General features: G+C 37.8%; 1 protein-coding gene across 2 annotated transcripts in view; it reads right to left on the bottom strand.

The window, feature by feature from the left end:
• Nucleotides 1-205: 205 nt before the first annotated feature.
• The window catches only part of lmx1bb (LIM homeobox transcription factor 1, beta b), a 69,817-nt gene continuing 44,931 nt past the window's right edge, over nucleotides 206-25,091 (bottom strand). For both annotated transcript variants that reach the window (XM_058784967.1, XM_058784966.1), the window contains exons 4-9: nucleotides 12,703-12,935; nucleotides 10,757-10,932; nucleotides 9,775-9,852; nucleotides 9,237-9,303; nucleotides 5,006-5,164; nucleotides 206-1,455 (exon numbers count right to left, since the gene is read on the bottom strand). In XM_058784967.1, the coding sequence (XP_058640950.1) occupies nucleotides 1,298-1,455; nucleotides 5,006-5,164; nucleotides 9,237-9,303; nucleotides 9,775-9,852; nucleotides 10,757-10,932; nucleotides 12,703-12,935 (871 nt within the window). In that variant the 3' untranslated portion in view covers nucleotides 206-1,297. The remainder of the gene's footprint in view (nucleotides 1,456-5,005; nucleotides 5,165-9,236; nucleotides 9,304-9,774; nucleotides 9,853-10,756; nucleotides 10,933-12,702; nucleotides 12,936-25,091) is intronic.

The raw sequence follows: 25,091 nt of genomic DNA, 5'->3' as shown, positions 1-25,091 counted from the left end.
ATAGTTACGTTTTAGTTAACATTAACCCTGTTTCCCTTCCATGTGTTCAAGGAAATAAAATCTTTATGCAAATATTAAAATTAAAAGAAAAATTTAATATTGTTAACTAAACGATAAATAAATGAAATATACATTATGTAAATAATAAACAATGTACTCAAATAGTCTTGTAGAAGCTACAAAATCAAGGAGAAAAGGACTTTATTCATTGTACCAACAGACTTTGGCAAATTAGCAATCTTCGCATTTGGAAATGCATTTTTCGGCAATGTCAGGGCTGAAACAAATAAATAGCACATTTTTTGCAGATGTACATTGCTGGAATAAAGATACATTGTTTTTCCTAATTAAAAGACAAACAAGTGTGGTGTGAAATCAATGCATCAGCTACTTAAACATGATTTTCTCCTTTTTAAATAAAGCTTTTCAGTTTCTTAAGTACCTTCAAAAGCATGTTTTACTTAAATAAATAGAATGATCTCCATTTTTAACATGCACAACTGATTTGTGTGGGAAAAGTATATATACACATGGTTTGAGCTTTCAAATGACAGTACCTTACCATCGCACAAACACACACACACTCGTACACACACACAGGTTGAGGAGACTGGAACACACACGCACACACACTCACACACACTAACATACTTACAAATGCAGATACACTATACATATCTCCCCCTCTAAGCTTTTCTACATCGTCTTTCAGAGGGCTAACCTATCAAAGTGATAAAAATGCAATGCTGAACATAATGAAAAAGAGGAAATTATGAATCCGAACATCACATTTTTAACATCTGAACAACACAAGATTTTTTTTTTTCCTTTTCATTTTAGTGTTTTTTTAACATAACAGTCACAAAGATATGGATTCATGCATTATGAGCTTTGTGTCATGATCTTCCGCCTCTCCTGGCAGGAAATCATAAGTCTGAGTCTTGATGCTACAGTGACGTCAAACTGTACATCAATACTCTTTTTTTCCACAAGTCGATGAGGATAAGATGAAATGCTACTTCTGAGAAAGTCATGTACAACCAATCTACAAGTAACCTAGAAAAAAAATCTCAGCCTCAGGCGCCTGAGCGTCCAGAGCTGGCGCTTCACCGCAGAGAAATAAGGACATAAGTCTTCAAGTTCACTTGTCTTTCCTGTTTTTGCCTGTGAGTCTATCTAAGATGTTTCGTCTTTGAGCTTTGTTGACGATTCTGTTGTATTTCCTTGATAGGCGGCGTCTGACTAGCGAGCTGCAGTGAAGTGACCCACTTTTGCCTTTCCTTGTCTGTTTAGGTTTTCATGAAGCAAAGTAGGAGCTCTGCATGGAATAGAGTCGGTCGATGGGGTTCCCGACTCTCGCTTGCATTGAGCCCGCCTCGGATGAGGCCATGAAGCAGTCACTAAGGCTGGTCAATGAAGTGTCGCTGTCAATGTCGTGGAATATCGAGTCGTTTCCTGTGGTAAGAGAAAACAGGGGTCAATATAATGCTCTTTTTGTTTTTTTGTCGGAATCTATTGATTTATTAGAAAATACATTAAAAGTAACACTCATATATACAGTGACCTAAATAAACTTCTTTTGAGATCATGTTTTACATTTCTGTATTAAAATTAATTTTTATATTTTTGGGGGGCAAGTCAAAAATGGCAGAGTGATACAACTGTCCTAATAATGAAGAAAAAAGCCTCATTGAAAAAAAGAAAAAAAGAAAAAAAAAGGAAATTCTTAAAAAAAAAATTTGTTAGGTTTATTATTATTATTATTATTATTATTATTTTAAAATTTTAACATGGTTCAGCCAACATGCAGAAACATAGCGTTATTTTAGTATAACAGAGATACTATTATTGCTTTTTTGAATACTTTGAATCAGTTTTTATATTTAAACTTTCTGTTTTCATTTTAATGTTAGTTAAATTTTTAGTAAATTTGTTGTCATTTTTTTTTTTGCCCCTTTTTGTATATATATACAGGTGCTGGTCATATAATTAGAATATCATCAAAAAGTTGATTTATTTCACTAATTCCATTCAAAAAGTGAAACTTGTATATTATATTCATTCATTACACACAGACTGATATATTTCAAATGTTTATTTCTTTTAATTTTGATGATTAGAGCTTACAGCTCATGAAAGTCAAAAATCAGTATCTCAAAATATTAGAATATTTACATTTGAGTTTGAATAAATGACCATCCCTACAGTATAAATTCTGGGTATCTCTTGTTCTTTGAAACCACAATAATGGGGAAGACTGCTGACTTGGCAATGATCCAGAAGATGAACATTGACACCCTCCACAAAGAGGGTAAGTCACAGAAGGTCATTACTGAAAGGTGTGGCTGTTTACAGAGTGCTGTATCAAAGCATATTAAATGCAAAGTTGACTGGAAGGACGAATTTGGGTAGGAAAAGGTGCACAAGCAACAGGGATGACCGCAAGCTTGAGAATACAGTCAAGCAAAGCCGATTCAAACACTTGGGAGAGCTTCACAAGGAGAGAACTGAAGCTGGAGTCAGTGCATCAAGAGTCACCACGCTCAGACGTCTTCACGAAAAGGGCTACCAAGCCACTTCTGAACCAGAGACAACGTCAGAAGCATACCTGGGCTGTGGAGAAAAAGAACTGGACTGTTGCTCAGTGGTCCAAAGTCCTCTTTTCAGATGAAAGTAAATTTTACATTTCATTTGGAAATCAAGGTCCTAGAGTCTGGAGGAAGAGTGGAGAGGCACAGAATCCATGTTGCTTGAAGTCCAGTGTGAAGTTTCCACAGTCAGTGATGATTTGGGCTGCCATGTCATCTGCTGGTGTTGGTCCACTGTGTTTTCTGAAGTCCACAGTCAACGCAGCCATCTACCAGGAAATTTTTCTGTTGACAAGCTTTATGGAGATGCTGATTTCATTTTCCAGCAGGACTTGGCACCTGCCCACACTGTCAAAGGTACCAAAAGCTGGTTCAATGACCATAGCGTTACTGTGCTTGATTGGCCAGCAAACTCGCCTGACCTGAACCCCATAGAGAATCTATGGGGTATTGTCAAGAGGAAGATGAGAGACACCAGACCCAACAATGCAGATGAGCTGAAGGCCACTATCAGAGCAACCTGGGCTCTCATAACACCTGAGCAGTGCCACAGACTGATCACCTCCATGCCACGCCGCATTGCTGCAGTAATTCAGGCAAAAGGAGCCTCAACTAAGTATTGAGTGCTGTACATGCTCATACTTTTCATTTTCATACTTTTCAGTTGGCCAAGATTTCTAAAAATCCTTTCTTTGTATTGGTCTTAAGTAATATTCTAATATTTTGAGATACTGATTTTTGACTTTCATGAGCTGTAAGCTCTAATCATCAAAATTAAAAGAAATTAACATTTGAAATATATCAGTCTGTGTGTAATGAATGAATATAATATACAAGTTTCACTTTTTGAATGGAATTAGTGAAATAAATCAACTTTTTGATGATATTCTAATTATATGACCAGCACCCGTATATATATATATATATATACGTATATGGGTGGTGTTGGGATGAATGCATTTGTCCGTGTTTCACTCCGTCTCTAATCGCTCTCATGGAAAGCGCTCGAGAAACAGTATCTCTTCAGCGGCTCGGTACGCTTTCAACTCGTTTTTTTTTTGTCTCGAGCAAGAGACTGTACGACATTCACATTACATGATTTGGCTGATTTTTACGTAGAGAGCATAACAGTGCACCACATTAAAATAAATGATCATTCATGTTTTCATAACTGCTGGCCAAATTCAAAAACAAAACTAAAATTTGAGCAAGGGGGCCCCTGGTGTTTCGGGGGCCCTACGCAGCTTGCGTATTCTGCGTATAGAGAGGATCGGCTCTGGATAGATAGATAGATAGATAGATAGATAGATAGATAGATACTGTAGATAGATAGAGAGACAGATACAGTATATTTTATTTCCATTTCAGTTTTAGTATATAGATGAGAAATGCTGACATATATATATTCCCTAAAAATAATAAATAAAAATACTGATTAAGAGTCAGTCTTCACAAAAACAACATCAAATTTATGACTGCTCAATTATATATTTGTATGGGATCCCACATTCCAGACAATCGCATATTGTTAAACTAAATTGTTTCTCACTAACAACAGAGCTAATAGCAAATGTTTACTTCTGAGCTAATCTTCCCGCTCTATCATTTTCCTTGTGGGCACAGTTAGCTGTAATATGCTTTCCAGTACTTAATGACACCATTCCGCAAGACAGTGACAGGTTGATGGGCTATGGTTTTTTAATGAGCTGGCAATGTTGTCTGTCCCTGCTGTTCTCCCATAAAACCCAAGCTGGAGTGTGATGAGACTGGGGATTTGGGCCTTGCCATTCAGGAGAATGAATGACAAGACACTTGGGACCTGTTCTTAGGCTGCCTGTGACCGATGTCTCCAGATTTATGTGGCTAATGCTTGAAGTTAATGTCAATAATATTGAGACCAACTGGAGTAGTGCAGAAGCAGCCTCACTCTGAGGAATTACAGTTCGCTTCTTACCCAAACTTTATACCAAATTTTGACGAATGTGGCTAGTTCTCAATGGTTTCACTCAATGTGTTGTTTTGCTAGCAGATCCATGGATGCTTTCCCATGGTACTTTGTGCGTCAGTCTTCATGGTTAACCATTGTTGTTTTACATGGCGCACCACAGATCATCGTTCGGCTCTTTAGCAAAGATCCAATAGACAGTGTCACACAGTATAACAGACTACACCATTAATCCCTATGAGACCCAGGCGAATAAACCAAACGGGTCGCTCTGGGAACAGTGGATGGGGCGAGTATGGTTTTGAAACACACTGAATTCATTTGGAAGGAAAACTTCAAAATAAAGTGGTGCGTTTGTGTAATCTCATGAGGAAAGAAGGGTGGTATGGTTGCATTCTGTGAACCTTGTGGTCCAAACACATGCCTCAGCTTCAGGGAGCAAACATGACAGAGCTCATGGGTTGATGCTCACCATATGGGTTCATGTGGTCACCGGGCATTTGAGGAGGGGTGAGGCCCTGCTGGAAGGGGTCGGTGCTGTAACCGTTCTCCATAGCAACCATCTGTTGTTGGGCTGGAGCCAATGGCGTGTAGGAGTTCATCATTCCCTCCATCCGATTGGACATCACCTCTGAAAGGGGGGGGAAAAAAAGTCGATGTTGATCAGCCTTTGAAATATTCTCACGGTAGGGATGACTGACATCATCTCTGCGAACTGGAGAGCGTAGTTAGTTTAACAACTGTACATAATGCAAAACATTAATGCTTCGTTTAGTAAGAATTGTTCTTTCTAGTGGATTGGGTTTCTCCAAAAATCAAGGCTGGGTCTGGTATCTGGCCTCGAAATCAAGTTGAATTTCATGAAAACCAACAAACAAGAAACACTCTTGTTCTGTAGCGGGAGAAGACGCTGTGACACCAGCCCTATAGGGCAGTACTCTATGAGTCATACTCAGTGCCGAGGGCTAGGAATGACTCTTGTGGCTTCCAGTCTGGAGCCCACCATCTCAGCCCTCTGCTTTTGAGTGGTGAGCTCTCGCAAGAAAGATGTCTGCATTTCATTTCTACAGGCTTCCACAAGTTTCCATTACATCTTCTACTCTGATGCAAAGACATCTGATGTTGAGTTTTACCACACTGACACTTTGCTAACCCATAATCCATGATTCTTCAAGTAACAGTATCATAAAAAAAACTCCCTAAAACTAAAAGATAACTAACTAACTAACTAACTAACTAAAGGACTAACTAAATAAATAAATAGAAAGAAAGAAGAAATATATATATATATATATATATATATATATATATATATATATGAAGAGTTTATTTGCAAAAACGGATAACTCTCTTTTTTACAATTTTCAAAAATCATGTTTTTTATTATTTTTTATTGTGTTAGTTAGCTGTTTTTTTTTTTTTTTTTTTTAACCTAGTCAAAATAACTCAACTACAGTTTGATTGAGATTAATTGGAATGCACAATGAAAAAACATGATTTCTGAGAATTGTTAAAAACAGAGTTATCTGCTTTTGCAAATGAACTCTTCATATATAATAGAGAGGACCAATGCAAACCCTTATGACTGTATATCAATAAAATATTAAATAATTTGACCGTTTTATAACAAGACAAGGCCACTTCAGGCTGTAAAATGTCATGTGTGCAACTCTCTAAAAACATAATATTTATAAATTAATATTTTATGATATTTGTAACACAAATTTTCCCTTAAAAACATATTTTAAATGTTAAATTAAAATAAAATTCAACTGAAACCTTTCGTGATGGTGTAAAGTTGTATAAAGGTGGTACAAAGGCTTTCATGACCATCCACTAAGTATGTCTTCATCTACAAAGCTCGTTTTTTTTTTTTTTTTTTTATATAAATGATTTTACATTTCTTGCTTTCACTGACCCAAATACATAAAGTTGTAAGGTAGCGGTAAAACTTTGAAAAACTTTTGAACCACAACATGACACAGCAAGTCCTTTCTAGAATGTTTTCACACCAATCACTGGCCCCATAGCTGAAACTATTGGGAAGCTGACACTTATAACCAAGACAGATAGGATTTACGATAACAAATATAACGATGTATTAACCGTGGGGCTCCATTGGATGACATATTCCAGCCCAATTCCATGATTCATGACATCATGGACTACTCGAGACCACTATGGTATTTCCCAAAGGGGAGTCTGACTTCACAAGACTTCTCAATATCTCAGACCACCAGAATAGTTCATCTACACCTAGCTGTCTCTCTTGAGCGTCTCCATCACCCTATCATTTCCTTTCGTTTCTCTGAGAAAACATTTCTATTGGTTCATGAGGGTAAGGTTCATGACCAAAGATGGATCACTATCTGACTTGAATTATCCCATTAAATGTGACACAGCCAAAGGCCACAAAAGTGCTGAAGCAAACAGAGAGAAACTAGCGTCAATGTGATGACTTTACACATCTGACGTTCGACAGTGGTCTTTTTGCTCTACACAGCAGAGTCAAAGCTCCATAAATGAATGCATCGTGAGAATAGTCCAACATCGGTCTATAAAATAAAAGTATTATTGCTTGTGGTTTATCACTGAAGATGATTCAGTGATCGCCTGGATTATGGCTTTGCAGGAGAGCAGACACAAGGGGGTCTGTTCAGCAATAAAATGTCAATATAAACCCTCAGTTTTACACAAAATAAAGACAGGAAGATTAGCTTTTGTCTCAAATAACAAAAAATGTGTTTATATGTCTCTTTAAGGATCAGAAATGTAAATAAAATGCTTAAGAAATATTATAAGCCACATATATTCAGTGGAATTAATATGTTTGAGTATTAAAATTTTGCTCTGGGAAGTACAACAGCAAAAATTTAAAATGTAAATAGACTATGTGTTAAAATGAATTTCAAGGTCTTAAATTTATTAAGCAATGTTATTAGCCATGCGCATAAAGTATAGTAGGCATTAAATGTTTTGATTATTAAAATTTAGCCTTAAGTACAAGTACTTTTATCCAACACTGTTTTATCCAAAGTGTGTTCTCTGTATTCAAACTTTATCTCTAAAATAAAACTGCTTTATGGTTATTTCCACAGTCTCTAAAGACAAACGCAGAGAGTGAAGAAATAAATATGACTGATGGAGGAATGGACTCCACTGCCTTACAACAAATATTTGTACAGGAATTAAGACTCTTGAGCTGTAGAGGAAACATTTGTCCTCCTCCGTAGAGCTTGGAATAATATTCTTCACGTTTCTATTTTCCAGACAGCCTCATCCAAACTCATCTGTTACAGAAGCTCAGTTGGATCGTCTCAACAACATATTAACTGTCCAAAAAAAGACTCTACTTGACGGATTAGCTCTTTAACACTCTCAAATGAAAAATTAGCCTAAAAAATGGTGTTAATACATGGAATGTTGCCAAGCATGACCAGAAACAGATTGTCTTATAAATGTGAACTTCGTGAGTGTGCAGATCACAGACACACAATGGCTCATCCTTTGCACCCGGCTGCATGGCAACTTGAGACAACCGCTTTACTGAAACTGGGATGCTGGGTCGCTTCCAGCAAAGGAGGGAACGGGGTGGGTGGATCGGTCAAAGTGGAGGCAACTTCAATGCGCTTATGTTGTAAATTAATTCGTCCACCTCCACACTTCCTCCTCAAACAAGAGCTGCACTCGTTTTTCGACCTAATCTACAGCCACCAGGGGTCATTGCCTGTGTCGCTCGCCCCAGTTTTTTGGGAGGGTGGACACGACTCACACGGCAGGGGTTGATGTGATTGGAGGTCAGTTGGGATAACTCACTTTCTACCATTAGATATTCTTTTAGAAATTGAACTTTGACCACAATGTTATGAAGCAAATCGACCTATAAGAAGACAAAACCTTTTACAATTTATGCAAAGTAAAAGTTTAAATAAAATTGGATAAAATGCAGCTGAGAATACTACAGTCAAAAACATTTACTAAAACTTTTATTAAAGCCAGTTTCCGCTACTAAATAAATTTTTTTAAAAAAGGTAATTGCAACGTTTTTTTTCCTAGTAATTGTGAGATATAAGCTCACAATTGCGAGTTATAAGGAAAGAATTGCGAGATCTAAATTCACAATTGTCACAAAAGTTTTAAACACAATTCTGAGAATTGTGAGTTTATATCTCGTAATTCTGACTTTATAACACGCAATTATGAGTTATTAAGTCTTGTGAGATATAAACTTGCAAGTCTGAGAACATATTAATATTTTTCCCCTTCAGAATTGGACTTTATAACAACTCGCAATTGCAAGTCAGAATTGTGAGATACAAACTCGCATTTGCAAGAAAAAATAAAATAAAAAGTATCGTAATTCTGACTTTCTTTTAATTGCGAGTTTATATCCTGCTATTCTGACTTTATAACTTGCAAATGTGAGTTTATATCTCACAATTCTGAAAAAAGGAAAAATTGCGAGATGTAAATTTGCAATTGCCAGAAAAAACAAACCGGAATTATGAGATAAAAACTTGCAATTACCTTTTCTTTTTTTTTTTTTTTCTTTTTTTTGCAGAAACGGGCTTCCATAGCATTAGAATTTCACAAGAATACAGATTGGAAATACTGTAAATGCTATTCATTCATGTTGATTTCCATCTTAAAGTTGTATTTCAGACCTATGTGGTTGCCTTTAGGTTCATGTCAGGACATTTTACCTTGGCCCAGCCTTTGGGAGTTCTGCTGCTCCTGTTGCTGCTGCTGTCTTCGCGCCAACTTCTTCATCTGAAAAAATAACGATAAAAGCACAATCAGAAAACTTCGCGACTCCCCAGACCAACTCTCGGCTATCTAAAGAGAGATGCTCCTTGTTGTTCACCTCTGCTTGAACTACACCAAGCTTGATCTGGCTGCATTATATTATCCACAGCCTTTTGAAGATAAAATCAGGGCTCTGAGGTGGGTTTCAGACGCTAACGTAAGAGCAGGATGGATGTGAATACATCTCTCTCGAACTCTTGGGGAGTTTTTTGTGGAATGCGTTGAGAGGTTAAGCTTCAGGCAGATAGCGACTGAGATTTGCTGTCTTGAGCCTCGCTTGCTTTTTCCCTTTTGGCAGCAGTTGCGAGGAGTTTAGTGCGTTGTTGGAGGATTACTTGAAAATTGTTGTGTTATCTGGTCCTTGGATGTACATTATCAGGTTTGTGCGGGTAATACTGGATGATTAATAAGGTAGTGTACAGGGTCTGGACTCACCTTAGCTCTTTGGTTCTGAAACCACACTTGAACCACGCGAACGCTCAAGCCCGTCTCTGCAGCCAGCGTCTCTCTTACCTAGATTATACAACAAAAATCATTGATTTCTTTAGTGACGAGTCTGTGTAATATATGGAAGCCCATTTCCACCTTAGAGTGTTTAAAAAATAACAGATTTTTTTTTCTCATTATTGTGTCTTTATTTCAACATATATTTCTGAGAAATAAATCGATTATCTCAAAATGTCCCTGTAAGTGTACCTTGACCTCACAATTGCAACCTCATATTTCACAATTGCTACTTTTCCTAGTTAATTTGACCATTTATTGCAATGTGACTTTACATCTTACAGTTGCAACTTCATCTCTCAAAACTTTGACCTAATTGCGACTATTCCTCACAATTGCAATTTTATTTCTTGCAGTTGAGACTATCTCACAATGTTACAGTAATTATGTTAAAACTTCAAATCTCAGTTGCAATTTCATATTATTTCACAATTGCGATGTTAACTGCAACTTGTCACAGTCTTCATTCCATGTAATTGTAACAATCTCTTACAATGTGACTATATCTCGCAATTGCAACTGCATATCTTAAAATTGTGATTTTTTTTTTCTCATTTTATTTTACGTAATTGCAACTTGATATTTCATAACTGTGACTTCATAAACCATGTGATTTTATTTCTTGTAATTTTGGCTATTTCTCACAATTACAACTTTATTTCTTGTAATTGTGACTTTATATCTCACAATGTAACTATGTTACAGTGTGACTATATATCACAACTCCAAAAATTTCCATCGCAACTTCCCATCTCACAATTGCGTCATTAATTGCAACTTTCAAGTAATTGTGATATCACAACTGCAATATTATATCCCACTATTTCTCATGAATACACATTTTATTTTCTCTGAGTTGCAAATGACTTCGATAAAAAGATAGTGTTCAGGCGATGGAGGAAACTGATCTCACCTTTCGGCAGGGTTTGGAAGAAACCTCGAAGGATGCCTTGAATGCACGTCTCTGCTGCGTGGTGAGGATGGTACGCGGTCGCTTTGGTCTTCTTGGGTCTTTCCCATCATCTCCCTTCCCAGTTCCTCCTGAGCCCTTCTCCGGCTTGATATCCAGCTCCTCATCTTCGCTTTTCTCTGGAAAGAAATCCATCATTCACAGGAATCAGTACTTACTTTTAAAACTCTGCAACTTTTTAGACAGCCTACTGATAAATAGCTGTTTTTGTTCTTTTCAATTTTAAGAGATTCAGTCACAGTGCATCCATAATGAAAGGAGACACATGTGGTTTTAATACATTTGTTATCAATTTATTAGTGCATGAGTGGGCCACATCCACTGCAAAACGGCAACTCTGACTGTGAAGTATGTGAATTTGTCATTGGACTGGACATTGTGTCATTTAAAATTAATAGCGCACGGCTTTGGCTGTTTTACACTATATAAATCTTTGATAAGAATCCAACACACAGCGGATGCAACGTTTTGGGGAAGGTATGAAAGTGGAGTACATATGGGAAATGAGGTCTAATATCCAGGGGAAGTGAAACAGATAGCAAAACCACAAATTCAAACAGTGAGCATGCTTGCAAAAAAGAACACAACGCGAGCAGAATTTAAACTCACCAATCCATAAAGTTCAATATCTTGTCTCATATCACAAAATGTACATTGCCTGTTCATATGAACTAATCAAAGTGTCTCAATTAGTCTAAGGTGATCCTCGGGCGGGTTAATCAAGCCTGCCCTGTGTCGTGATAATCTCTCTCAGTAGGTCCAGCTAATGTGCCATATTCACAAAATGGCTCCTGGCTTTCCTACTGTAATTATTATAGTCAAACGGGGGATTGGCTTTATTGTTCAGTGGGTGGAGGTTTCATCCAATAAGCCACATCAGCTTGTGTTTAATAGAATAATAATAGTAATTAAAAAAAAAGGTGCCAAACTCCATAACGTGGCCTGGTTCGAAAGTTAAAAACCCAAATGGGCACGTTCCCAGCGTGACTGTATTTCGAGATTAAGGGCTTCTGCAATTTGGCACTAGTGGCTTTTGTGGCATCAGCAGTGAACATCTCTGGCGATTAGGCCTGCAAATGGTTTGGCCTTTTTAAGTGATCAGCGGGAGATACAAACATGATGGGCTGATTCGGTCCTCACTCTCATCTGTTTCTAATCTCTTTTTCTGTGGTGCACTGCAAACTAAATGAATTCTTTGGAATTACACTTCACTTCTTGCATTCAGGTCACCTTAGAAACATATACATACCAAAAAAAAAAACTATTGAAGAATAGAAAAGAGACAAACGTCCCAGAAAGTTGACGCAGTCTTGCTGAAGCAATTTCTCAGTGTTTGAGAGAGTGGGCTGTGTGCGTGTGTGCGCGTTTAAATGAAATCCACATGGGGATGGTAAAAGTGAGGCTTGGTGAGATGCCTCATTACGGTGAAGTGAGGGAAAAGGAGTCTGGGGGGCTGATAAGAAGTGAGGGGACGCTGGTGAGCAGCGTCTAAAATCTCTCTTGTCACTCACAGAGATTCAAGCTCTTCCTTCTTTCCAGCAACTTAACTTGCCCACATCAGACAGCGCAGTGTGGCTTCTCTCTGTCAGGACTGCTCTTCCTCTGCAGGCTGTTATTTAAAGGGGCCATATTTCTAAACTTTTGTGTGTGTTTTCCTCTGTAGAACACAGAAGATATTTCTGAAAATGATCCTAGTGTTTTCTGTCCATACGATAAAAGTCAATGTTTTGGCATTCATTGTATGAACAAAAAACAGTTGAAGCATTCTTCAAAACACCTTCTTCTGTGTTGTACAGAACAAAGAAAGTCTTCTGAAACTCCCCTAAAAATATATTCAGGAATATTCTGGCATCATGGTCTGTGGTGTATAGATTAGCCTGTATTCATACCTGAATCTGAGTCATCGGGGCTGACAGAGCCGAGGAGGTCTTTCTCCTTCTCATAGTCGTTCTTGCACAGCAGCTGTCCGTCCTTCAGTACAAACTCGTCCCCTTTCCTCAGCTGTCGGTCACATACACAGCAACAGAAGCAGTTGAGGTGGTACACACACTCAAGCGCCCGCATCACGAACTCTGTGGGGGCGATCTTCTCCAGGCACCCGCTGCATTTAGTCGCAAATAACCTGAGAAAGTGACAAAGAGAAAGGAGAAATGTGTAAATAATCAAGAAATCTGTCTGAAAAGACATACGGTCAAATTTTAGCTCTAAACCTACACTACCATTCAAAAGGTTTGGGTTTGGTAAGATGTTTTCGAAGCTTCTTAACGTCTTTGCAATTTTGAAATTTGAAATTTCCGCACGTTAAAAAATAAATATGACCTCACGTTCATGCACTGCTTCCAAAACTTCCGTCCGTCATAAAAAAAAATTGGATCAGGTTCGGTTTTCTGCGTTTTTGCATCCGTGGCATGCATTTTGATAGATAAGGATGACGAATACGAAAAATTTTTTAAATGCATACAAAAATTTTGGACTCAGTGTGCAAGGACCTCTAGGGTCATTTAAGCTGGATTTCTGTGATCAAAAATATAGTAAAAATAGTAAAATTCTGAAATATTATTACAATTTAAATTACAATTTTTCTATTTGAATATATTTTAAAATGTAATTTATTCCTCTGATGGCAAAGCTGAATTTTCAGCAGCCATTACTCCAGTCTTCAGTGTCACATGACCCTTCAGAAATCATTCTAATATGCTGATTTGCCGTTTAAGAAACAATTCTCATTCTTATTATCAATGTTAAAAACTTTTCAGGATTCTTTAATGAAGAGAAATCTCAAAGAGTTGAAATATTTGTAACATTATAACCATCTTTACTGTCATTTTTTTAAATCTATTTAATGTGTTTTTGTTGAATAAAAGTCATAATAAAAAAATATATAAAATTTAAAAATTAAAAAAAAATCTTACTGGCCCCAAATGTTTCATGGCAATGTACATGTCTCACAAACAACTGAATTTGGTCATATTTACTTTTCAAATATTTGCACTACTTTCATGGTGGAAAGTGTGTAAATAATGATATAATTGACATTTTTTGAGTGACCTACCCCTTTAAGAAATTTAAAAATACAGTAAGAGTAAAGCATCAGAAGGCATCTCAGCACAGTGAATGTCTTTACATGTGCTTGTCCATCATAGTGTGGTGATTAAGGGGGCAGGGGGCATGAGGTTGATCCCCTGAGCGATCTGCTTTGACACTGGCTCATCTGTTAATGCAGCCTGGATAACTCCTCAACGCTTCAGCAGAACCCAATGGGAGGAAATACGGGATCACCTCTCGACCCAACGCACCAGCAAACCTCAATCAGCGGCATGGGCCCTCAGCTCCACTGGCTTTACCCCGCTCACTGCAGTGATTAGACAGGCTCCAGCGCCACTCACACAATGCTACTGAAACGGGAAGTTATTTCTTAGGGAAGAGATGGCTTAAAATTTGGTTTTGTGAGAGATTTCTAAATTTATTTGTGATTAGACAACAACATGTTGATCGCAGAAAATTACAAATAGCATAAATAAAATATTAAAATATAAACAAAAATATTTAATGCAAATTTACACTATGTTGCTATGAACTGATCTCCTGTCAGATAAACTCTAAAATCATACGCTATGCCACAATACATGTCTGTTTACATAACAGACCGCGGCCACCCCCGCAGCCTTCATTTCCTCCAAACGGTGTGGATAAAATCATTTTTGTTTCATTATAGGCAGAGATATTGCCATCTCGCTCTCATCTTGTGAGGTTCAGCGGGAGCCCACCTCTACAGGAAGCGGGTGTGTGACAGTGTCCAGCCCATAAAAGCTGATTTATTAGCCTTGGTTCTTTTGTTTGCTCTGGCTGGTAGGACAGCTGCCCTGGCGCTTGTGCGTATCTCTGCATTTCATCTGTGGCATTGTTCATCGGGAGGGAGAGACAGGGAGAATGCCCATCATCATCATATTCTGTTGATGGTGGACAGGGTTGGTTGACAGTGATGAATATGTGTTAATATGAGTTCAGATGAATATGTGTAAATATGGTGGGTTTTGTGATGGTAATTTCATTGTGAGATGGTGATGGGGGACTGATAATGACAGCCTGCTGGACACACGACCAGCTGCATCGCTGTTTGTTGGAGTTTTGTATAGCTGGGTATTTTTGTCGCGACTGTTGTTTTGCATGTCAGGCGTTCTATGGGCATCCTTTGAGACGTCATGAGAATAAACCGATGTGGCATACAGTGGAATTGCCTTGTCATTTATGGAGCAGCATCATTATTAATGCTGGAAAATAACTGCCAAATACTCACTGGTAGATACTACAGGTTTTATGTGCTATTTTAATCATTACAGTTTCTGCTAAACTTTATTTTACTTAATTTAAATAAGTTTATATTTTATATTTAGTTCATATTTATATTGAAATATTTGAAATAAACTTTAAATAAATGTGTGTGTGTGTGTGTGTGTGTATATATATATATATATATAAAGATTTTTTTATACTAAATATTTATATTATATAATTAATAACTTGAGTTTGTTAATATTTTCTAATCACATGACAATCTATAGTTTAATTTGGCTTATTATCAATTATTTAAAATATAACATCATGTTCTCGTATAAGAGAACCCTATAGGGTTAGGGTTAGGGTTAATGTATAGTAAAATTAGATCTTATTTGAACTCCTTCACAAGGGGGTCAGCATATTTTGGAATCTATGGGATCAAAAATTTTAAGAACTCAATTTTTGTGGGGGAGAATAACAATATGGATACTGGCATTAGCAGGCTGAACATAAGCTTATAATCTTTTATTTATTGTGGGACAATAAGAAGATTAGAAGATTTTTATTTGCCATTGGAAAACTATTAATTCCTAACTAAACTGTTGGCATGCCAACAGCTCTCTGTGTTTGTGGGATATCCGTCTACCTGGCTCCTTTTTCCAATCCGAGCGAAGGAATAATTCTAAGAAACACACCTTCATCATTTTGTGTTTAGACACGGCCTGATCTGTTGTGGTTACTCCCAATTGTTCAAGCAATTACGTCCATACAGATTTCATTAATCTCATGAAAATAGAATTATTTCCCCACAAATCAAGTATTGAGCAAGTATTGAAGATTAGTATGGTTGTAATTTTTGGCATGAAGACCACAGCGCTGTGATATGATCTTGTGAAACATCTGTAAAGAAGATGAGTTGGTAACAATAACAAGATGATTTTGCACATTCCATCATATTTATGGAGTTTTTGCTGTCTAAACACATCAAAACACTCTCAACGTTCACATTAAACTATGGCTGACGTAATATTTTGGCTAGATTAACCAGTTACATGCCGGATCTGTCAAACAAGTCAGACAGAATAATGAATCTGTCATTGCGACTCAGTTTGAATCAAACGTTCATTCAACAATGCGAATCCTCGTCAAAGACTGCAGGGCGAAAAAGGCCGGAAAGCACAGGAAATGAACCCTATTGAGCAGTGGTGACACTTTCCAGTTTCGCCCGCTCACCTCGACGCCGCCCCGCTCTCAGGATCCTTCTCATCCAAATGAAAACATTCCCTTTCATCCGCCTCTTTTCTTCTCACCTCCTTTTCCCCCACCCGTTCTAATCTTGTAAGCCATTATTTTTCTATTTCCCCTCTCTGTCACTTTGCATTATTTTTGCTGCTGTAATTCCCATTTGTTCCTTCTGGAATCTTCCTGTCCTGGCTTTGTCCCGGCATCTAATCCGGACTTTTTGGCTGTCGTCAGCCCCCCTGACCCGTTCCCCATTCTCAGCGGGACCTCTGATGGAATAGCCACGCATGACGCCCCTGCTATAGCAACCACACCTCTGCAGGAAGGCGACGGCTAACTTTTCGGATGGGCAGAGAAAGCCTTTCACAAGCTGGCAGCAGAAGTAAATCCTTCTTGGAGGAACAAGGGGAATTAGCAGGGAGCAGTGGAGTAGGGATTTAACCCTACCCCTTTTTTTCCTTTTGAAAGGCACAGTCACTTCAACTCCCACTGATCGCCACAATCAAACAGGGCAGAGGTGGGGGGTAACAGAAAGAGAGAGAGGGAGGCGGCCGGGATGAGGGGGGTGAAAGAGAGCAGCCCAGTGAATGACACAAGCGCTGGATTGTGGAGGAGCCCCTAATCCCACTTTAATACCTTTCCAAGTTCAGCGCCGAAAGAATGCGCTTTAAAACAACACCGCAGTGTGAGCAGGCGAAGGCCGACCGGGGTGGGGTGGGGGGCATTGCTCTCAATCCCCCGTAACATTACCTGATTAGCCTGGGTGAGCAGCGGAGTATGGGCACGCAGGGGAAGAGCGGACCGGACGTCAGGACAGACGTAAACAACGGCAGCTCTTACTGGGATGCCGCATGTCTTCTGGAGGGGATTTCAGTCCTGTGGTTTGAGATGAAAGCTGAAGAGAGACTAGAGAGTAGAATCCTTCAGATGCATCTCCACATCTGGGCCTTTTTAATAAACCTCTACAGTGAGGGAAAGTACGACCACCAGACACAAAACACAAGATCTACAGATCCCAGTTTTTCTGCTATTGGTCTTAAAAGTCTGAAGAATCACGTACATTATTGAGCTGCCTTATAAAACACCTAAACTAAATAAAATGAAATAAATGAAATAAGTAATAATAATATGTTGTTATAAACAAATATGACAAATATGGAAAAAAAAAACCCTTCATGGAACATTCTATAATGAACAATATCAATAAAAACGGCATTTTATATGCTTATGCTTTTAAATAAATATGCATTTAAATCATTTGTGAAATAAAAAATAAAATACAAAATTCAGGATTTAGGATAGTGAACAAAGCAGCATATATTATAGATACACCTATATACAGCATCGTTCACTGATAAAAATTCATTGCGACAAGCTCAGTAAAAAAAGTGAAATGATTATAAATAAACATACATTTCATTCAACACTGAGTCAAAACGTGTCCAAAACAATTTGAACAACTCTAAAATTGCTTATTTTACCCAAAATGTGCTATGTGCTATGCATTTTAATGCTCATTAAGAGTATTGTGGTGTTAGCCATTCTAACACTAAACTACTAAAAATAGGAGGAGTCAAGTTATCAGTGCAGTGCGCTATTTACGAGTTGCTATGTTGCCTATGTAGAACAAATCAATCGAATTTTCATGCTAGATGGAAGGCATAGAAGCAATAGGCTGGGGTTTGAAACAGAACTTAGAAGGAGAGTGAATAATGTGTGTGAATGATGAATTACAAAGCCAAGACTATATATTGAGTCATTAATACAAATTACAACAAAAAAGGGGAAGAAAAAGACACAGACCAAACAGGATTGGAGGGGGGGGGGGACTTTAAAGTCCCTCAGACACCCAATTTGTTTGTCCTGAGGATGTACACTCCCTACCAAACACCTGAGCGCACAGATTAGCAGATAAGGCCTTCGCATTTGGATCAACAGACAATTCATGCATCGCCGTGCCAATATTGATTCAGACCCTCCCAGACCCAGACCCCACGAGTCAAATCAGAGATAATCCACACAGATAACTTCAGAAAAGATCATTATCTGCTTCCAGACTCTCATAGTCCAGTGTAATCGCTAGAAGAATCGGTATTCACGCACCAAGACTGCATGTTTGGTAAGAAGAAATGTCCACCATTGGAATCTTAGAGCAACAGGTACCAGATACATTTCAATACATTTTCACAATTAAGTAAACTAAAATAACTAAACAATTAAAACAATTAAAATAAAATATTTATTAAGAATAAATATTATACAGATTTTTCTTCCCCGTTAAATAAAAAATTAATGGTTTGTATCTGGCATGCGTTATATCCCAACCTCATTCCCCTGCACACTACAGGCAAAAGTGCCCAAATTCCTCCACGTTCCCTGTTTTCTGACATGATATTTTCCCTGCAGGGTGTCTGCGTCTTGTACAGACAGAGCGTTTGAAGGCTCATCAGAGGAAGACATTTCTGTGATAAAAAAACGTTTAGGCCCTCACCTTCCAATTCCTCTCAGAACGCTTGCCGTCAGAGTACGCGCTTTCTCTTTGAACAGCTTATGAACAACTTAAAGTGTGACAACATCTTAAAGCTTTCACCACATGTTGCCAATGATTTCCCGACCACTAAAGACCTTCCCTCAATGCCTCTCACTCTCTGATAAGGATCACAAACCCAGTGGAGATTAAAGATGAGTCTAGAGAAGGGAGAGAGGTGTGGGGGAGTGTGCGGCTCGATAATTGTCGTACATTTAGCAACACATGCTCTCATCCCCACCTATCCTCTCGTCTGTACTGAACATGCATGGGAACAAGAAAAAAAAAGCCTGTAACAATTTCGGGAATGGATTCTTATGTCACCACATTTCCATCAAAGGTTCTGTCTAACAGCTGTAAACAATCACTTTGAAGACAGTCAGTCCCCCCAGGCTTCTTCAAGCGAGCCCCCCAGGCCTGCGATGTGTTCTGGTCGTGTCAATCATGAAGACACGAACACTGAGGTGTTTGTGAGGGGGGGTCGGTTTAAAGAGATTTGACGGACACTGCGTCTGGGAGCTACCTGGTTACAGGCTACATGGCTTCTATGATCTTTTTTTTTTTTTTTCATCTGTAACATGAATCTTGTCTCCTGGAAACCAACACAGAAAGAGAGATCCAAAGAAAAGTGAGAGAAAACAGTTTAGGGCTTAACAGACTTTTTCAAAACTTTGAGACAAGCCTTTGTCTAGTTTCGAAAAACTTTACTTTTCTAGATAAAAATTACAGTTTAATTTCATTTTAATTTTAAAGGCATTTTCTTAAGTTTGAATAGTACATAATCCTGTCCTTAGAATCAGAACTATTTTTTTTTCCATCACCCATCATTGCACTATGATTTGCACTGACTGCTGAACTAGGAACCTGATTGAGACACACGCTGTGAAACCTTCCACACATACAACTGCTGGTTGAGCTTATGCTGCTGGTTATACTGCACATTTTGTAGTTTAACTGAAACGTCCACAAAATTAAAATACATTTATATTACTTAAGTAAACATGAGCACTAAAAATCAGCATGTGAAACTGAGTACAACTCCAAGCCAATATCATGACTTGGTTGTGAACGACCAACATAGATAAAGTTTCTACTGGTTTAGTGTGCCATAAAATCTTTGCTCTTTAATATTCTTTAAGAATAACTGCAACGCTTCTACCATATTGGGGGGTGAGATTAAATGCAATTGATCATAACTCAAGTCCTTAAACTTTAAACACAGACTAAAAAATGCTGTTTCATTAGACAAATACCATAATCATTAAAGTAAAACTTCTCTTTAATAATCCATGAGGAAATGGGCCTCTATTACTGCTTAGTATCAGCGTTTCTCTTCGGCGTGGAGAGATTACAGTGTGAACTAATGAAGGCAAATAAAGAGTATCTTCACCACGTTCCCCTGGGCAAGCTCAAGTCAACGCTAAGAGCTGCTTAATCACCTCCCTCTCTATACTAAATTAGCATAGTAATGGGCTTTAAATTGAGGCTCTTTGTTTTTTAATTAAACTCCCAGCAGGTAAAAGTAAAACACATTAGAGGAGAATGTGCACCTTCATTACTGGCCCAGAGGTGTTTTCCTCCATCAAACAATCTTTGGGCTCTTTTTCTCTTGAGGAACACTGAGGGAAGATCTCAGAAGACACGTTTCATCTCTCACTTTGTCCCCTGTTCGTTTAAAATATCTATCAAATTAGAAGCAAACTGTTTTTGAAGCTTGTGGGGTGTTGATGATATGCCTTGTGGCTAACAAATGGCTCGTAAGCCACGGTATGAGTCACCGTCCCAGCGAAGAACGTTGTGTGATCATCTACCTCGCCGTGATGGATAAGCGGTTTTGCCTAGACAGGTTTTCCTTTGGTCTATGACACCATTGTCTTGTGTATCTAAGAATGCTGGGAGGTTTTTAGCACAGGTAGGTGGCTGGCTAGCTTCAGGGATTGTTATTCATATTTGTTTTGCAACAGCTGATTTATTACCCCGCAGAATTCAACACCTGAATTGTTATACGGCATGCACATGAATTCCCACAATCATGAATCTGCCATTTAAGACTACTGAAATGAATGATGAGCTTCACAAAACATCTAATCACTGCAATCAATGCGACGAGGATGCGGATCAATGTTGCTTTATGCTCTGAAGAAATCCCCAACGCAGCTTTACGGCCATCAACACCATCATCATACACAATTTGACTGGTAACTCTCATTATACAACATATTTCATGTTCAATCTGTGTTTTTGAGTGTGCTTTAGATCCAAAAACTCGTGTGATGTTTGAGGACTTAAATGAAATCAGTGCCTCAGGGTTCTGTCCTACTCTTTTGGAAAGTGGTTATGTGACATGTTAAATTTTCTCTTTCTGTTCACAGAAACACATGTTTCGTGCGGCTCCTGACAGGAAAATATTCCACGCGTGGCTGAACGCCCTCATTGATCTGAAAAACTGAGCTGTATCACAACGTGAGGAGATGTATTCAAAAATACGATGTGTTTTCTACCTGGTTGAGCGGTTAAATTATTCTCAGGCGTGATCATCAAAAATGCTTTCTGCTCCGGTGAACTGAAAGACATAGTAACTTGAGGGGTCATTCGCAGAGGTAGGAGGCACGGCTGAGGGAGAGTATCAGTGTCCAAACATGTCTACACACTCACCTCAATGCCTCTCAGCGAAACATAGGGCCAAGTGCAACATTCACAGGCTGAGTTAACACAAATCAAGCTGTCTTAACATATTTGTGTGAGAAAATTTGGGCAGAAAAGTCTGTCTGCTGGTCAAACATACCTAGAGACACAGTATCCCTGATTCAAAACCTAGTCAGCTGCCTTGCTGTCTATACCATCACTGAACCTCATAAATGACTGATTTGGAACACTCTCCACAAGGCAACAAGTGTACAATTAGCAATAAAGTTTAGTGTTAGCATGTTGTCAAGCTACCACCATATTGTAACTACACAAATATCCATTTTAACTACATGGAACATTAAATATATTATATATTACTTTATATGTAAATGATACATGTCTGGATTGAAATCTAAGTTTATTTACAATCAACATTTTGCCTCGTCTGCCATCTTTATTTTCTCTCTCCAAGCTTATATCAATGCATAATGGGATTGCCTTTTCCACTAATGCAAATACTGCCTTTACCTCTTGGAACAGTCTTCACATTTATCATGCCTTGAAAACTGTCTATTTAGGCAGCACATTAGGCTTTGGAACAAAGCAATGATGCACTACTCAAAGAAAAAAGAAATCTGACCACGTTACACCAATTTACGCTGTCCAAAGTTTGAGGTTGGTATGATTTTTTTAGTGCTGACAAATGATTAATTTCCAAAATAATTTGCATCCAAAATAAAAGTTTTTGTTTACATTATATACTGTGTGTATGTGTACTGTGTACTTTTATTATGTATATATAAATACACACACATACAGCATATACATTATACATTTATTTATTCATATTATATTTTATATGATATATAAATATATTTAATATATAAACATAACATATTTTTCTTGTAATAAATACAGTAATAAATACACACAGTATACACACATATATTATGTAAACAAAAACTTTTATTTGGGATGCGATTAATCGCTTGACAGCACTAAGTTTTTTTATTGTTTTTGAAAGAAAGCAATTGCATTTATTTGATCAAAAACAGTAATATTGCCAGTAATATTATGACAGTTTAAAATGTTTAGTATACATTTCAAAATGTATTTTATTTCTGTGATGGCAAAGCTGAATTTACTCCAGTCTTCAGTGTCACATGATCCTTCAGAAATCCTTCTAATATGCTGATTTGCTGCTCAAGAAATATTTCTTATTATTAGTGTGGTGATACTTTTGGATGAATAGATGATATTTTTAGATGAATAGATTTTTGCAATCTTAATGACCCCAAACTTTTGAACGATATGGGGATAAAGACAAAAATCAAACAGTTCACGAAAAAAGATTGAAGGATGAGTGTGGAGAGATGGCTGCACTGAAATGAAAAGGACAGCAGGGCTGTGAGCGGTGGAGGTTGAGTACACAGCTAAGCCTGGGCATCAGGCAGACAGGTACACAGTGTGTGTTTGGACAGCTGTAGATCTCCAGTGAGCATGTTCAATGCAGAACCACAGCGCCTATGTACAAAGAGACAGTGCTGCCTCTCACAAAACATGAAAGAAAAGGGGGATTGAGTGGGCGTGAGCACGAGGAACCGTATGCAAGATCTGACCCATCTGAATCTGATTTAAAAATAAACATAAAATGCTGAGAGTTTGGAGAGTCATCGGTTGCTTCATGATAATGCTGATTGCAAGTTTAGATCAAACAGCATTCAAATCCCTTCTGAAAACAAAAAGAAAGATTAAACCAGCTTAAGGTGGTCTGTTTTGATGGTTTAAGGTGAGGATTTGAGCACCTCTTACCTTGTTAGGTAAAAATATCACTAGTTAGTCTTAAATAGTTTAAGCTGGTCTGATATCAAGTATTTAGCTAATTTAACTGGTTGACCAGCTGGTTTCCTAGCCAGGATAGTTAAAAACGTGCTCAAAACCATCAATAAAGACCAGCCTAATGAGTTTGGCCAGGCCAGGAGGCCATCCTATACATCTTAAAGCCAACAAACCAGCTTTTTAGAGGTCTCTTTCAGCAGGAGAAAAGACTAGATTCATAGATATAAAGATCAGTGAATTTCCCCCTTTTAGCATCTCCCAAACTCTTTGTCATTGTGCTACAGCGTGTTCCCTTGTAAAGGAGGCAGAAGTGCGTGAGTTACGGGCAGAGCTCTGCAGACTGCTCTGCTTCTCATCACAGCGTTCTGCTCTGTAACTTAAGCCTGCAGTAATGCTCATCTCCTCTCTGGCCCCGTTGGAGACCTGACATCTTTACAGCACATGCACTGCAAATGAGAGAGCATCTGAAAGAGAGAGAGAGGGGAAAGCGAGGACTCTTGAATCAACTCTATTTTGAAAAAAAGAGTAAAAAAAAGCACTCAAAGGAAGCAAATGAGAAAAAAATGGAAGGAACAAAAGAAAAATGACAGAGATTTTGTAAAGCAAACAGACAAAGGGCTCCCTGTAAAGTTTTCTGTACCTGTTTAATAATACTAATAACTCAGTGGTTCACCCTTCCAAGCCACTTTAAATGAGGTCTAACAGGCCTTCTTGCTGCGCAGGCCACTGCAGAAAATCTGCTTACAGTGGGACTAATAACTCTCAGATGGCATAACGTATGCTATGAGCCATAACTTCCCATAGATAGCCTAATGAAAGGAATACTGGTCAGACCAAATCCTTGGCATTAGCGTCAGTGGATGACATGCCTTTGGATGAAGAACAGGGACAATGTTAGAGCACCATATAATTACGACACTTAAACGCCAGACATATGGTGAAATATTCAAAAAAGTCACATTTTAAAAATGTCTACATAATAATAATAATAATAATAATAATAATAATTTTGATATTTTAAAGTGATATATTTTTCACATATATTTCACAATTATACATGTTATCTATAATACATAATTTATATATATATATATATATATATATATATATATAGATATAGATGGATAGATAGATAGATCATACTATAATATAACATACATTACAATATAAAAGGGGTACTAAGGTGAAACATAGTAATATAGTATGTAGTATATATATAATAGTAATATCAGTGTAATGTATACATTATAATATAAAGGGGTTACTAAAGGTGAAACATAGTAATATAGTATGTAGTATATTCATATATATATGTAATATACAGTATGGTATAGTAATAAAATATAGTAATAGAAAGTAGTAATTTATAATACATAAACAACTACATTTAAATAAGAAATGCAATTAAAAAAATGCATTACCATATTTTCTGAACATGGAGCATTAAGTATATCAAAGTACCACTTGATATCATGAATTGGTGCACAGATCTGATTCACTGATCTAGTGTGCCGTTCCCATCCGTTCCTAAGACACACTTGAGAAGGAAAACAATGAGCGGAATTCTTCAGCGCTGAAGTGGTTAAAAAGCAACATTTGGAGTAGAGGGCTTCATAATTACTATTGACCCTGGAGGGCCTTCTTCTGAGAAATAAAACAAACAGTAATATAAGGTGTTCTGAAGCGAGGGCTCTGCAAATATGCAAAGGCGGGATTCGGTGGAGAACGTCACGCGTTGGCTCCTTTTCAGGGCAGCCTAATCTG

The sequence above is a fragment of the Onychostoma macrolepis genome, chromosome 08 (assembly GCF_012432095.1).
Source record: "Onychostoma macrolepis isolate SWU-2019 chromosome 08, ASM1243209v1, whole genome shotgun sequence".
Lineage (NCBI taxonomy): Eukaryota > Metazoa > Chordata > Actinopteri > Cypriniformes > Cyprinidae > Onychostoma > Onychostoma macrolepis.
Note: the sequence above shows the minus strand (reverse complement) of the source record. Positions and strands in the feature narration are given on the sequence as shown.